We start from the raw sequence: 14,668 nt of genomic DNA on the forward strand, positions 1-14,668 counted from the left end.
TTCTCGAGGACACAGGCCCAGAAGACGTACTGCCTGCTGATGAGAACCAGCTAAGGGCTCTCGCTCTGTGAAGCGGGCCAGGACGCGCCCTCGGCAGGAATTCGTGGACTAAGCAGCAGGCCTTGGCTGTGATCCCAGGAAAGAAGAGCAAGGGGCTTTCCACCTGCCCCGAGCGTAACCCGGGATCGCAGGCCTCTCGGGTTCCTGCCCCTCGGGCCACGCCTCTTAAATCCGCCACCTCCTCACCAAGTCTTTTCCCCGCCCCGCCCCTCCCCTCACGCTGAACGGGCTCGCTCCCGCGGAGACGGAATACGGGAGGGGCACTGCGCCGCGGGGGCGAGCGCGCAGGCGCTTTCTTGGATTTCGTGGCAGGCGCGAGTCTCAACTTGCAGCGGCGGGGTAAGGATCCCGGCCTGGGGTTCAGGACCGCCTGGTTTCAGTGGGGAGGGGCTGGGGACTCGCGACACGTCGTTACCCTGCGCCGAGCAGCGCACCGCTGGCCCCTCGGCTCCTAGCTCCTTTTCACTGAGAGAGACAGCGTCTGGGCTTCCGCAGCCCAGCTGGCGGCTGCTTTGAGCGTGGGGTGGGGGAAGCGGTGATAAGACGGTGGGGGGGCTCCTTCGCTGGAGCGGCTTGGCCCCCGTTCCTGACGTTCTTAGGGTCTGGCCCGCTGGAGCAGGGTGGAGGGGGTGGCGCCGGGGGTGGGGTTCCTTTTGCAGCTGTGCTCACCTAGGATAGCGGCACTCCCGAGGTGGTGCGTCCACGTTGGGGGAAGGAACTTTCAGACTAAAAGGAACAGATTCGGCCCCGGGAAGTGGACAGCCGGGTTTTCTGACTTCGAGCCGCGCTGTCAGGGCTAACTAATCAGGACAGAACATTCCGCCCGCATAGCAACTTCCTGGCTCTGTGGGTGGGGTCGAAAGTTACTGTATTTTGCGTTACAGATGGAAAAGTTAATAAAGAACCCCTTTTATAGTACAAGAAGAAGAGTCACACATAATATCTTTAACCATTAAGGACTCAGTAAAACCAGGTACCTTCTTCCCATTTCACGCGTGAAGATCACCAGCAAATGCAGGTCCTTCTACAGGATGAGGTTAGAGCCAGATAAACCCATCGTTAAACCCATCTTTTGTTGAAATACGTTTCTTATGCCTTAACCACCCCACGTGATAGCCTAGCCTACCTGAAACTTGCTCAGAACACTTATATTAGGCTAAAGTTGGACAATTATGTTGAGTTTCATCTCAAGAATAATTGCCTTCCCCTTCTCACTAGAAGCAAGAGACATAGAAGTGGTTTTGTTAACACACGGGATGTGAAAATAATCCAAAAAAAACGCCGGCAATACAGTAGTGCACTGTGGAGTATGTGTTGACTGCCTTTGTGATGGTGTGGCTGACAGGGAGCTGCCGCCCAGCATTAGGAGAATTGTGGAACGTCACTAGACCAAGAAAAGATAGAAATTCAAAATTCTAGTATGGTTTCTGCTGAATGCTTATAGGTTTCTCACTGTGGTAGTGTTGAAAATCCTAAATCAAGCACTGGCTGGTGTGACTCAGTGGATTGAGTGCCGGACTGTCAATCCAAAGGTCGCCAGTTTGATTCCCATTCAGGGCACATGCCTTGGTTTCAGGCTGTGTCCCCAGTTGGGGGGACGTGCAAAAGGCAATCTATTCATATATCTCTCACACATCAATGTTTCTCTCCCTGTCTTTCTCCCTTCCTTCCCCTCTCTATAAATAAAAGCTTTAAAAAAATCCTAAATTGAACCATGGTGAGTCTGTGGGATGCGGGATGGTGGTGGTGTCATCAGCCTGTACTTTGTGAGTACCTGCTTTCTGTCAACCTTAAGTGCAGGGAACAAAGCAACAGCTGGGACTGGAGGATCCTCCCTGCTTGCATGGAGCATATTTATATTCTAGTTGACCCCCCCCCCCCAAAAAAAAAGTAATTTCCTTGTATACCTTTTTATTGGGATATATCATGTACAAGATAATACTGCACACAGATCATAAGTTGTAACTTGTTGGTTTATCATAAAGTAAACACATTTTTTATTCACCACTCAAGCCGAGAAACAGAACATTCTTAGCATTTTCTCCTAATAGCCTCTTTCTGATTTCTACCTCCATAGACTAGTTTTACCTATTTAAGAGGCCTTCATAAGTGGAACTAAATGTATTTTATGGTGTCTGTCTTTTTTTTAGAAGTATGTTTGTGAGATTGCTTCATGTTGTATAAAAATATAATTTCTGATGGTGAAAAGAATTAGTAAGAAAATTAAAGAAGGTAATGGTACAAACAGTAAGAGCTGGAAACATTTGTGGGGTGGTCAGGGATGATCTTCTGAGAAAAGGACTCGAGGTATAACATGAAGGGCCAGTGAGTTGTGTTAACAGTATTCCAAGAAGAGGGAATAGAAGTGGATAGGAACCGAGATGTGAATGAACCTGACGGGGTCTGAAGAGGAAGTAGTTGTGGGAAAGTGGAAGGAGATGAAATTGGAGAGGCAGGCAGGGGTCAGATCAGAGAGGGTCTTATGTAGCTGGGGTACTTGGATTTTATTCTAAGGGTAATAGATGTTTTTGATACCCTTCGGTTTCTAACTCAGCCACTTGAGGAGGATGGGAAGGCCTATCCATTGTATTCATCAAAGAAACCCTATAAATATGATAGCATTGGACAGCTATTGGGAATTAGGGGAAACATGAACATGTTCAGAGACCAGATCTTCTTGTCTAGTATCAGGATTTATATTCACTCAGACACACAATATGCTTCCACAATCAGTTTAGAAGACACTTTACAAATTAGTCATTTATTTTACACTGAAAATACTCTTGTCAGTTAGTCGCTTAGCTTGTGTTTGAAACTGTTAAAGAGGAACTTTGTCAAGAAGCTCATTTCATGTTTGGATGGATGTATTTTTTTTTTAAATTTATTGATTTTGAGAGAGACAGGAATAGGTGAGAGAGAGACAGACATTGATTTGTTGTTTCACTTATTTATGAATCATTGGTTACTTCTGTGTGCCCTGGCCAGGAATTAAACCCACAACCTTGGTGTATCAGGACAATGCTCTAATTGACTGAGCTCTACCCAGCTGGGGTGGACAACTCTGATTGTTAGAAAAGATTTCCTAATAATTAATCAAAATACCTGCAACATTCGTTATCAGTTTTGGGTCCAAACAGAACTGATAATCATCTATTATCTGTTGCCTCCCCTTCACTTCTCATGCAGTTGATTCTTGTTGGTTTGTTTTTTTCACATTTAAGTGCAGGACTTTTTAATAATTTAATTTTTTAAAAGTATATTTTATTGATTATGTTATTACTCTTGTCCCATTTCCCCCTTCATTCCCCTCCACCCTGCACAGCCTCTCCTTCCCACATTCCCCCTCTAGTTCATGTCCATGTGTCTTAAGTTCTTTATCTTTTACATTTCCCATACTATTCTTGCCCTCCCCCTGTCTATTTTCTGCCTGCCATCTATGCTACTTATTCTCTGTACCTCCCTACCCCTCCCACTCCCCTGTTGCTAACCCTCCATGAGATCTCCATTTCTGTGCTTCTGTTCCTATTCTAGTTGTTTGCTTAGTTTATTTTTATTTTAGGTGTGGTTAGTAACTGTGAGTTTGCTGTCATTTTAGTATATATATTTTTTATCTTCTTTTTCTTAGATGAGTCCCTTTAACATTTCATAAAATAAGGGCTTGGTGATGATGAACTCCTTTAACTTGACCTTATCTGAGAAGTATTTTGTCTGTCCTTCCATTCTAAATGAAAGTTTTGCTGGATAGAGCAATCTTGGATGTAGGTCCTTGTCTTTCATGACTTGGAATACTTCTTTCCAGCCCCTTCTTGCCTGGAAGGTCTCTTTTGAGAAATCAGCTGACAGTCTGATGGGAACTCCTTTGTAGGTGACTGTCCCCTTATCTCTTGCTGCTTCTAGAATTCTCTCCTTTATTTTAATCTTGGGTAATGTAGTTATGATGTGCCTTAGTGTGTTCCTCCTTGGGTCCACCTTCTTTGGGACTCTCTGAGCTTCCTGGACTTCCTGGAAGTCTATTTCCTTTGCCAGATTGGGGAAGTTCTTCTTTATGATTTGTTCAAATAAGTTTTCCACTTGTTGCTCGTCCTCTTCCCCTTCTGGTACCCCTATAATTTAGATGTTGGAACATTTAAAGATGTTCTGGAGGTTCCTAAGCCTCTCCTCATTTTTTTGAATTTTTGTTTCTTCATTTTTTTCTGGTTGACTGTTTCTTCCTTCTGGTTCACTCCACTGATTTGAATCCCAGTTTTCTTCCCATCACTATTGGTTCCCTGTGCACTTCTCTTCATTTCACTTAGTTTAGCCTTCATTTGTTCATCTACTTTGTGATTAAAATCAACCAGTTCTGTGAGCCTCCTGATCACCAGTGCTTTGAACTGTGCATCTGATAGGTTGTCTATCTCTTTGTCACTTAGAAGTATTGGCTCTGGGTCTTTGAGCTGTTTTTCTGCTTGAGCCATAATGTTTCAGTCTGTTTGAACCTATTACGTATGAGGGGCGGAGCCTTAGGTGTTCACCAGGGCAGGGCAACCCAAGTTGCTGGGTTGTGATTTTGTATATGGGGGTGGGTCTGAGATGGAAAAAATGGCACTTTGCTCTGCTTTCTGTTGCACCTCAGTCCCTTCCACTGCTTCCCCAAGCAAACCGGGACTTAACTGGTGCTGTTTCCATGCGGGTGGACTTGTGTGTGTTCTAGGACCCTGTGAGTTTCTCCAACGAATTTTCCTGTGAGGGTGGGAGTCTCTCCCTGTGCCTCAACCCCCACAAGGTTTTTCAATCGGTGTTTTGAGGCTTTATTTCCCGGGGCTAGGACCCTGGGTTGCGTGATCTGTCTTGCTCCCCAGTTATCTGCGCGCGAATGTGGGACTGATGACCAGTCAGCCAGCCACCTTGCACACGGTGCCCTGCTTCTCAGTCGCCGCCTCGCTGGGTCTGCCTGTTGCCACCCGGTGCCCAGAGTCTGCCAGCTGCCACCTGGGTGCCCAGGGTCTGCCCGGTGCTACCTTGAGCACCCAGGGTGCCTTGTACACCCGGTGTCACCGCTTTCTGTGCTGCTACCCCTCTCCTCCGCTCATCCACCCTACTCAGCCCCGCCTACGGGTCTGGATAAATGTGTCTATTTTAACTTCTTGGTTGTCCGACTTCCATACAGTTCAATTTTCTTTCAGCTTTGGTTGTTACTTTGTTTCTGAATTGTTGTCGCCCTTATTTTGCTTGTTCAAGGAGGTACAGTGTGTCTACCTACTCCTCCATCTTGGCTGGAAGTCAGGACTTTTGAATTTATTTAAATTTATCCCTGTCATGATTTCTGGAGTTAGATTTGGTTCATCATAGATGTTGTCCATATCTCTTTGGTTATGATTCTTTAGTACATCAGTTAGCTATCCCTTCCATCATTGTTTGATTAACAAACTTTTTGTTTTAGAAGTATGTCTTTTTTTAAAGATTTTATTTATTTATCTTTAGAAGGGAAGGGAAGGAGAGAAGGAGAGAAATATTAATGTATGGTTGCCTCATGTGGGTCCACTGCTGGGAACTGGCCTGCAACCCAGGCATGTGCCCTGACTGGAAATTGAACCACGATCCTTTGGTTCATGGGCCCGCACTCAATTCACTGAGCTACACCAGCCAGGTGATTAACAAACTTGATCAGCATGATATTAGTTAAGCATTATGTTCTTTAAGTTCATTGTGATTATTAAGTGTTACTGGTAGTTTATTGGTTCATGGGGAAGTACTTAAATATGATTACCTAGGGCCGTGGGTAATTGATTTAAATTGGTCTGATATATTAGTGATTTAAATGTCCAAGACAGAATATTTGTTAAGCTATATGTTTAGATCCAGGAATCAACATTTGTAAAGTCAATTTTAAATGTGACATCAAAGCAAAAAGGAGAGTGTTGTATTGCAGTTTTGGAATATATAGTGGAGTATGTTGATAAAAAGGGTTTTTTTGAGTTAGACTAAAAGAGAATTTGAATAGCTTGTAATGATGTATAACCTTGTCAGGTGCAGAATCAACATCAAAAACTGATTTAATCATGATTTTTTCTCTTTGCCTCTGTGATAAAAGTTCTAGTGAACAGTAAAATGATAAAAAATGGATGTAGTAGAAGGAAAGAAAGGGTATTTATATAACCCAAATATGAGTAATATAGTTACATAGTTTACTGAATGCTTTGTATCATTCTCCCTGACTGAGATGCTAGACTTCATTAGTTCTAGAGTAAGAAAGTAATTTTTGCCCACCTATTGATGGAATATGCCAATCTTCCCTAAATTTTCAGTTGATTTGTTTAATTCAATTTAAAAAATATGTGTAAAAACTATATCCTATGGTTAAAATGGCCCCATAGTTTTTTGTTTGTTTTTGTTTTTAGATCCTAGTTTATGGGTTGGAAGTATTCTTTTTACTACAAATGATATAGAAGTGTTGAGTGGAGGTGTTGAGAAGTGCGGAGGACGCTTTGGAGGTGATCAGGGAAGTCTTCACTGAGGACGTTGAACTTAAACTGAACTCTGAAGAAGGGCAGGATTTTTACAGGCAAAAGGAATTCGTTCCAACTTTTCTTAGGGAACTGGAATGGGTTTTGAAAACCAATCTGAACACAGGTGAAAACGTTTCAATGATCTAAGTGCACTGGCCCACAACTTTTCAAAGCTTTCTTATTTTAATATCCTTGTGGGAAAAGGTGAGAAAAAAAAGAAATATGTTAGAAATTGCATTTTACTGCTTTTTGTATTTTTTTTAAGAGTTGGGGCTATTCTTACGGATTCTTGCAAAGGTTTATTCTCTAAGATGGAAAGTTGGTGTAGTTAGTGCAGGATATTTTGGAAGAAAAGAAGTAAAAAATCAAACTACATAAATTACTTCAGTGGAAGACTTTCTCGAGTAAACAGAAAGATAAAATTCCTCTTCATTCCTGTTTCAAAGATAAATCACCCCTTTGTTTACCTTTGTGGTCTTATTTTTACCTGTAGTAAAAATAAGGTGAGCACGTTCTGGATAGAACTAAATGATTTGCTATCTACATATCTCTCTTCTTTTTCTACACTCAGAAATACTTGCTTGTAAGAGCAGACGCTTCCCCATCTTTAGATACATTGAGTCCCGTTTAACAGGAAGAGCTGTCTGTTGAGGACTAAGGAGTAAGGGAATCAAAAGCACCCCCTGTCCTCAGGGCCCCCGTTCGCCATCTTTCTACTTGGTTTAATGGGTTTGTTGTTGTAAGGACTATGCTCAGCTAAACTTGATATCCTTTTATTCTTTCCCCCTGCAGGCTACTTCTTCATAGACGTAAAAAAAATTACTATTTAACTCGTTGGAAGTGAAACATCACTTCCCAAAATTCTAATTCCAAAGACTTGGCAACATACCGTGATTAAGAAAAGCAGTGACTGACTGCATGTTAAAAGTATCCTGGCGCTGGCCCCATCTTTTCCTCACTGTGTTTGAAGAACATGGAGAAATGGTACTTGATGACAAGTGTGGTCTTAATAGGACTGACAGTACGGTGGACAGTTTCTCTCAATCCTTATTCAGGTAACATGTTTTTACTGTTTAGAAGATTGGTAAATATTCCTTTGGATACTTTTTGTTTATTTGTTTAAAAAGTTTTTTTTAATTTATTTTTAGACAGAGGGGAAGGGAAGGAGAAAGAGAGGGAGAGAAACAACAGTGCCTGGTTGCCTCTCACGTGGCCTCCACTGGGGACCTGGCCCGCAACCCTGGCATGTGCCCTGACTGGGAATCAAACCTCGATTCTTTGGTTCGCAGGCCCGTGCTCAGTCCACTGAGCTACACCAGCCAGGGCCATATAATTAGTTTTTATAGACCTAAGCATACTGAATAAATATTGCTTGTTGCTTTTAAACAAGCCATGGGAAGAGACAAATTTTGATTTTAGTATTGATTGCTTATCTTATCTTGCAGAGATTCACAATTTCTCTATACTTGATCCAAAGTGTTACTAATGATCTGAGAGCAAATAGCAACACTTGAACCAATTTTAATAACCTTTTTATCCCATCCTCCAAAGCTCTATTGGCTGTTCAGAAGGAGAAAGTCATGGGAAATCTTTTTTTTTTGCAAAATTATTGTTAATTATTGTTAAAGCATGTCTGTGTTCTGTTTAGTTGGTTAATTTCTCTCGGTTTACCTATTGCCATTTGTAATGTTTCTTCTTTTTTTTAAAGACCTTATTTATTTTTAGAGAGAGGGGAAGGGAGAGACAGAGAGAGGGAGAGAAACATCAATCTGTTGTGTCTTAAATGCCCCCACCTGGGGACCTGGCTCAAAACCCAGGCATGTGCCCTGACTGGGAATCAAACCAGTGACCTTTCTGTTCACATACACAGGCTGGAGCTCAATCCACTGAGCCATCACAGCCAGGGCTGTAATGTTCCTTCTTACTCACCAGGAACATGTAAAAGGGGAATTTTTATTCTGGAAAATTTTAGCCAGTTTTTCCTCTCTTAGAATGTTTAAAATTTCAGTGTAAAGGCAAGGAGTGTGTATTGTTTTCAAAGAAACCACTTGTTTTTTTTTTTAATTCTAACAAAATTTTGAATAATTTAGCAGTTAACAAAATGAATATTTAAGTGGTGCTTAAGCCCATCTTCCTGAGAATGAGATAAAATTGAAGCTTTGTAAATACATTAATGTGTTTACTTTACACAATTCTGGGTCCCATGTAAATAAATTTGTAGAATTAATCACAGTGGAAGGAATTCTTTATGCCCTTCCCAAGTGAAGCTCCCATGGGTACCATCGGGTTGTCCTTCTGGGTTGGTTTAAGGGCACTTGAGCAGTTTATAAAAACTTAACTACTAATTTCATAGCCAGTGTAGGTGAATTTATTGAAGTAGGTCAGACTCTGGATAGAAACTTGTTTCCTAACCCTAAAGAGAGTCATTATCCATTCTTCTATTTGTGAGAGAATGGTAATAAATTCTTCCACATTTGACCACAGTCTAGAGCAATTTCAGAAAATCTGGAAAGCTGGATTTTTTAAAGTATAGAAGTTATTTAACGTCCTCTCTGACTTTTATTATCCCGGTGGACCCAAAATAAACCAATAAAAACAAAACAAACAAAAAATAAAAATCAATTCCTTTCCCCTATACTCAATGGCCATATTTCTAAAAACAGGAACACACACACACCTATAAACTACACATACAAAAAAAGTAATTAATTCAATGGGGGATTATTTCACCTTAAAAAAATGTATGTTTTCCTCCTCCCATGCCTGTTCTGTTGATTAAGGAGTTTTAATGAAAGTATGTACTATCTGCCTAGCAATATGTTTCCTTTGAGCTCTGGAAAACTCTAGAAGAAACTGAATAGAATAGTCATGTGACAAAATACACGAGACTGAAAATGTAAGTGTCTTGAGAAGCAGTATTAGTGATCAATATGTTCTTAATTTGTAAGGAGAATTTGGAATTTAAGATGGTTTTTGTGGTTGGATATGAATTTATAGAAGAGATGTATGAATGGGGAGCAGGCAGCATGAACAGAGGCTTGGAATTTCATGCAGACAGTAACTTAAAGATGTTCTTGGCCAAGAACTGATATACAGGCAAAGTAGCCATGGCATAATTAACTGGTCTACCTACCATCATAAATTATTCAAGGTCTCACATTCAATAGTGGATAACCAGTAACTGAAATCTTTTGGATATAAAAAGGACATAGGTTTTTAGGAAACTTCTGTGTTCTTTTCCTTTACCTATGCTACCTCTATAATTTAGAAAAATTTCACAAGGAAATAAAAATCTGATATACTAGAGTATATTGTTGTTTTGCTCTTTTTTCTTTTTACCTTAGGTGCTGGAAAACCCCCTATGTTTGGTGATTACGAAGCTCAGAGACACTGGCAAGAAATTACTTTTAATTTACCAGTCAACCAGTGGTATGAACAACTTTGACTTGATTTTCTGGTTTAGCAGAATCAATTAAAATAGATTATTTGAAGCTATGTAAAAGGAAAATAATGCTACTGCTTTTTTCATCTCGAGTGTCCTCATCTCCCTGTGGACTGATGTCACATGTATTCCCTTGCACACTGCAGGCCCATTTTGAATGTCATAGCCCTGAAAGTTACCTGTTTACTCAGGTACCAGCTGGAATACGGTACCGAACTAGAACTTTGATGGTAGAATGCCCTGTGCCTTAGAAATTCTGCTGGACATGAACAGTGGAAGTTCATGGGCTAAAAATATTTCCTCTGGAGGTTTCGCCAAGTTTCTCTGTTAGAGATGGATGAAGGGTAGAAAAGGAGTAGCTGAGGGATGAAGACTGTAGGTGCTACAGTCAGACCAGGTCCTGGCTCTGCTATTTATGTACAAGCAGCATGACCTCTGGCAATTATTTAACTTTCTCTGCTACAGATTTATCACTTGTAGAATGGAAATAATGGAATGCATGTTTCACAGGGTGATTGTGAGGACTGAACAAAACGATACATGTAAAGCGCTCAGACCAGTGCCTGCAATGTAATGAGCTCTCAATAAATGTTAGTGGAGGTTATATTGTCACAGAAATTCATGCTTGTATCATTTTTATTGCACACGTTCTGGTAATAATTGAGGACATTATTTATTGACCTTATTGGATGCCTGGTAGATTATTTTGTTAGAGACTGTCTATACAAACTCTTCATATTGTTCTGTCGACTTCTTTGGTCAGATCCCCAGACACTGATTTAACCATTGAGCATCACTGTTCAGGTTGTTAGTACATTCATAATATTTTTGTCTTGCTACTAGTTAACTTTGTTTCCCCTGGCAGATTTTGAAGCTTTCATTGAACACTTTTAAGTATCTTTTTCAATCATTTCCCTTTTCTTGTTGATGCATTTCCGTAAGAATAGGGAGCATAGTTGTGAACCCTATCCTTTCTTCCCAGTGCAGCCAGCTCTCTGTGAGCGTGTACTGTTAGTGTATATCCTGGTGTGCGTACAGCCTACTGTCAGCACCTCTTCTAGTTATTTCCAGTGGATCTCAAGGGTAGAGTAAACGAAAACTAGCTTTTGCCTTAAAAGAAGCTGGAAACCAAATCAAATTGTAGTGATCAAAATGTAATTCTTGAATTTTTTGATGGTTTTCTATTGCTATAGTAGTTTTGAGACAAACCATCAGAATTACTATTTTGCACTTACTTTGTGTCAGGAAGTGACTTAACAGCTTTACTTGTTTCACTCAATCCTGTGGCAGCTCTCTCTATGAGTTATGTGTAAGAAAACTTCATGCTGATGTGCCCTGTAGTAACATGACTTTGGAAAGAACGTACGTAATTGGTGCCTGTCGTCTGGCAACCCTGTTTAGAGAGGTGGGTCCTCTGGTCGCCACTGTTGGCTGGCCCAGTTTCCCAGATTCAAGCTGTGCAAAGAGGTTCCAATGAACATGCAGGTTCTTGGGTTCACTGCCTCTTGGCTTCAGGTCTCAGCCAGATGTAGGATCCAGGATTATTTATTCACATGGCTGTTGCTGCCGCAGTGGACACCCGCCACCAGGTAGTGCCATTCTTAGTACCCTGTGCCCAGATCTCTTCCCTGTTTAGCACACTTTGATCATTCTGTTAGTACCAGTTCCTCCATTTAAACCTTCATCTATGTGACTGACATTAAGAAAATGAACGTTAACAGTCTTGGAATCATGATGAATGCTAATTTAAAAAGTTTTCTTAATCCCAAAGTAAGAGATCGTGATGCTGAGAAATTGTTACCCGTTTGAAACAGGCTTATTATGAATGATGGTTTTATGTGAGTTGTATAGTTTCATCTCCAAAATTGTAAATTCTTATGACTGAGAAAATAAATTGGATAGTTATAATGGATATAGTTATAATCGGATAGTTATAGTTATAGTTATAGTTATAATTGGATAGTTATAATGGATATAGCTGACTAGTTATAATGGATATAATTAAATCCATTCTACGTAAATTTCATTTTTATTTCTTGAGTCAAAGTAATTGTATATCGTTTCCTTCCATTCTGGCCTCCTGGAGAAACATCTTAGTTTATGAACATTTGACCTAGTTCTCTTCCTTAATTCACAGAATCTGGCAGAACACAGGCTCTCGTTCTGTTTGGTTGACTTCTTTTCAAAGTCTTCCACCTGTTTCATGAAATATTTTTCTTTCCATAAATGAAATCTTTGTGTTCTTTGATACTCATTTTTTACTTTATAGTGTTTCTTTTGTTAGACTATAAGAAGCAATTTGTTTTTTGTTGTTGCATATTTTCTTTTATACAAGTGTTAGTCATTGGTTAAGTCTAGTAATAGTTGAGTGATAAGTTCTGGTTTGTCTAGGACAGTCCTGGTTTGTGTCTATTGTTATGGTTTAATTATTGATAGCTTCCTCTTTCACTCTCAGGAGTATGCTGGTTTAGACAATAAATTAGTTATTGTACTCAATAACAACTTTTAATTATGAGTTCACAAAAATTTTTAGAAGGGGAAAAGACAAGAACGTTCAATTGAAATTTTTAACTCATCTAACATATCTTTTCATTTAAATTAAATGAGATGAGATGTTAGATGTAAGTCTACGTCCTGAATATTGATTAATGGAATGATGTTTTTTCTTTTTTCCTCCCCAGGTATTTTAACAGCAGTGATAACAATTTACTGTATTGGGGATTGGATTACCCACCTCTTACAGCTTATCACAGTCTTTTGTGTGCATATGTGTAAGTTTATCTTCCTTAATGTAACTATTTGTGTCCTTGGCAGATACAGTAAGGAACAGTATGACCCAGCTTTGTTGGATAGAGGAGAATTGTAGCTGCCATTGTATTATGGTTTGTAAAGCACTGTACATTTACAATTGGGTTGTAAAAAAGTTAACTTTCAGAGTTTGAATATTTGCATAATTCCTTTGGAGGACAGACTAGAAAGGAAGGGGAAAAATCTAGCCTTGGCCAGGTGGCTCAGCTGATTGAAGTGTCACCCTGGAGGCCAAAAGGTTGCAGCTTGATTCCTGGTCAGGGCACCTACCTAGGTTGTGGGTTTGATTCTGGTTGGGGTGCACGAGGGAGGGAAGTGAGCCATGTTTCTCTCTCACATCGAGGTTTCGGTCTCTCTCCCTTCCTCTCTCTCTAAAATCAATAAACATATCCTCAGGTAAGGATTAAAATAATAAAAATAATAATAAAAAGAAAGGTGAAAATCTAGTGGAGTTGTTACCAGTTATACGTGAATGACTGAGAAATATACCAGTATGGTTAGTTGTGCGTGGGAATGCTTTTTTTCTGGAATGGCTCAAAGTAAATAAAAAATATGGGTCCAAATGGCAATCTGACTAATCCGTAAAGTTAGAAACTAGAATTACTTCAGTGTTACACTTGTGATTTAAGATCGGGATTGCAGTCCCTTCTTTTACAGAAATGGAATAGTTTATAGATGATTAGGAACTCCACTTTGTTGGAGAAAGAGCTCTGCTCTGTAGTGCTGGTTCATTCAGACTTGAGGTGTGCAAGCAGAAATGTGAGGAACTTCACGGTATCTTCTGAGCTCATTTGTTTTACTGTTTCATATTTTGTAAAAATTAGCTTCTTGGACTAAAAACGAATTGTCGGACTACACGATAATCAGTTATATTTTGCAGTGTTCAGGGTAACATAATGTGATTGAAACTTATTTTATCTGTAACAGTTATGTTTAGTTTTATGCAATAATTTATGATTAATAGCTATTATAGCTGATTGTTAGACTAACTGAAAAGATTATAAATTATAAGTGAAATGGGACACATCGGATTGTTTTTACACTGGAAGAATTGGAGAGATGGGGTTCTTAGTAACGTGTTATTACAGGGTTTCGTTGGAAGGGAGCAGGGCAGACTGTTGTAAAGCTTAGGTCAGCTTCACATGATTAAATAAAAGGACTGAAGTGTAGGCCTTGACTCTGCTGCCTTATAGGAGCAGGGCCCACTTCTCAAAATAGATTCTTATGTCCTTAGACGTCCAGGTTGCTAAAAGTGACGGGGAATTTAGTGAGCGCATGTGTATATGCTTTGATTTGCAGGGCAAAGATGATAAATCCAGACTGGATTGCTCTCCACACCTCACGTGGCTATGAGAGTCAGGCGCACAAGCTCTTCATGCGTGCAACAGGTAAAAACAATAGGTATTGAGTGCAAAATTTGATTAAAAAATTTTTTGAACCTTTTGGTAGAAGGTTTTATTATTGTTCCTACTTATTTTAAGACTACAACTATAATATACGTATATGTGTTGATTGTATTTGTAAACTAAAAGAGGAAAAAGTAGAAAGGAATAATTCTGGGTGGTTTACATTTATTATCCCACTTACTAATTTGAACACCCAAATAAGGTAAATACTATTATTATCTTCATTTTAAGGTGAAGAAACTGAAGCACAGGTAAGTGAGATGAACAGCTCATTTGAGGTGAGATAGCTATAAATTGAAGTTTTACTTGTTTAGGCTGTTGCTTAATATCCTAATTCCAAATCCATTTAGTCTTTTTTCTTTTAAAACTTTTATTTATTTATTTTTAGACACAGGGGAAGAGAAGGAGAAAGAAAGGGAGAGAAACATCAATGTGTGGTTGCCTCTTGCCTGCTTCCCACTGGG

The 14,668-nt window shown here is 39.9% G+C and overlaps 1 protein-coding gene across 2 annotated transcripts in view; it reads left to right on the forward strand.

The window, feature by feature from the left end:
- Window positions 1-324: 324 nt before the first annotated feature.
- The window catches only part of ALG6 (ALG6 alpha-1,3-glucosyltransferase), a 40,132-nt gene continuing 25,788 nt past the window's right edge, over window positions 325-14,668 (forward strand). The window contains exons 1-5 of one of the 2 annotated variants that reach the window (XM_037136262.2): window positions 325-399; window positions 7,341-7,603; window positions 9,893-9,977; window positions 12,672-12,761; window positions 14,098-14,186. In XM_037136262.2, the coding sequence (XP_036992157.2) occupies window positions 7,522-7,603; window positions 9,893-9,977; window positions 12,672-12,761; window positions 14,098-14,186 (346 nt within the window). In that variant the 5' untranslated portion in view covers window positions 325-399; window positions 7,341-7,521. Of the gene's footprint in view, window positions 400-6,508; window positions 6,753-7,340; window positions 7,604-9,892; window positions 9,978-12,671; window positions 12,762-14,097; window positions 14,187-14,668 lie in introns of those variants that run through there. The other variant, XM_053655509.1, reaches the window with a different exon arrangement.

This window comes from Artibeus jamaicensis, unplaced genomic scaffold (assembly GCF_021234435.1).
Source record: "Artibeus jamaicensis isolate MK-2021 breed Jamaican fruit bat unplaced genomic scaffold, CSHL_Jam_final scaffold_1019, whole genome shotgun sequence".
Classification (NCBI taxonomy): Eukaryota; Metazoa; Chordata; class Mammalia; order Chiroptera; family Phyllostomidae; genus Artibeus; species Artibeus jamaicensis.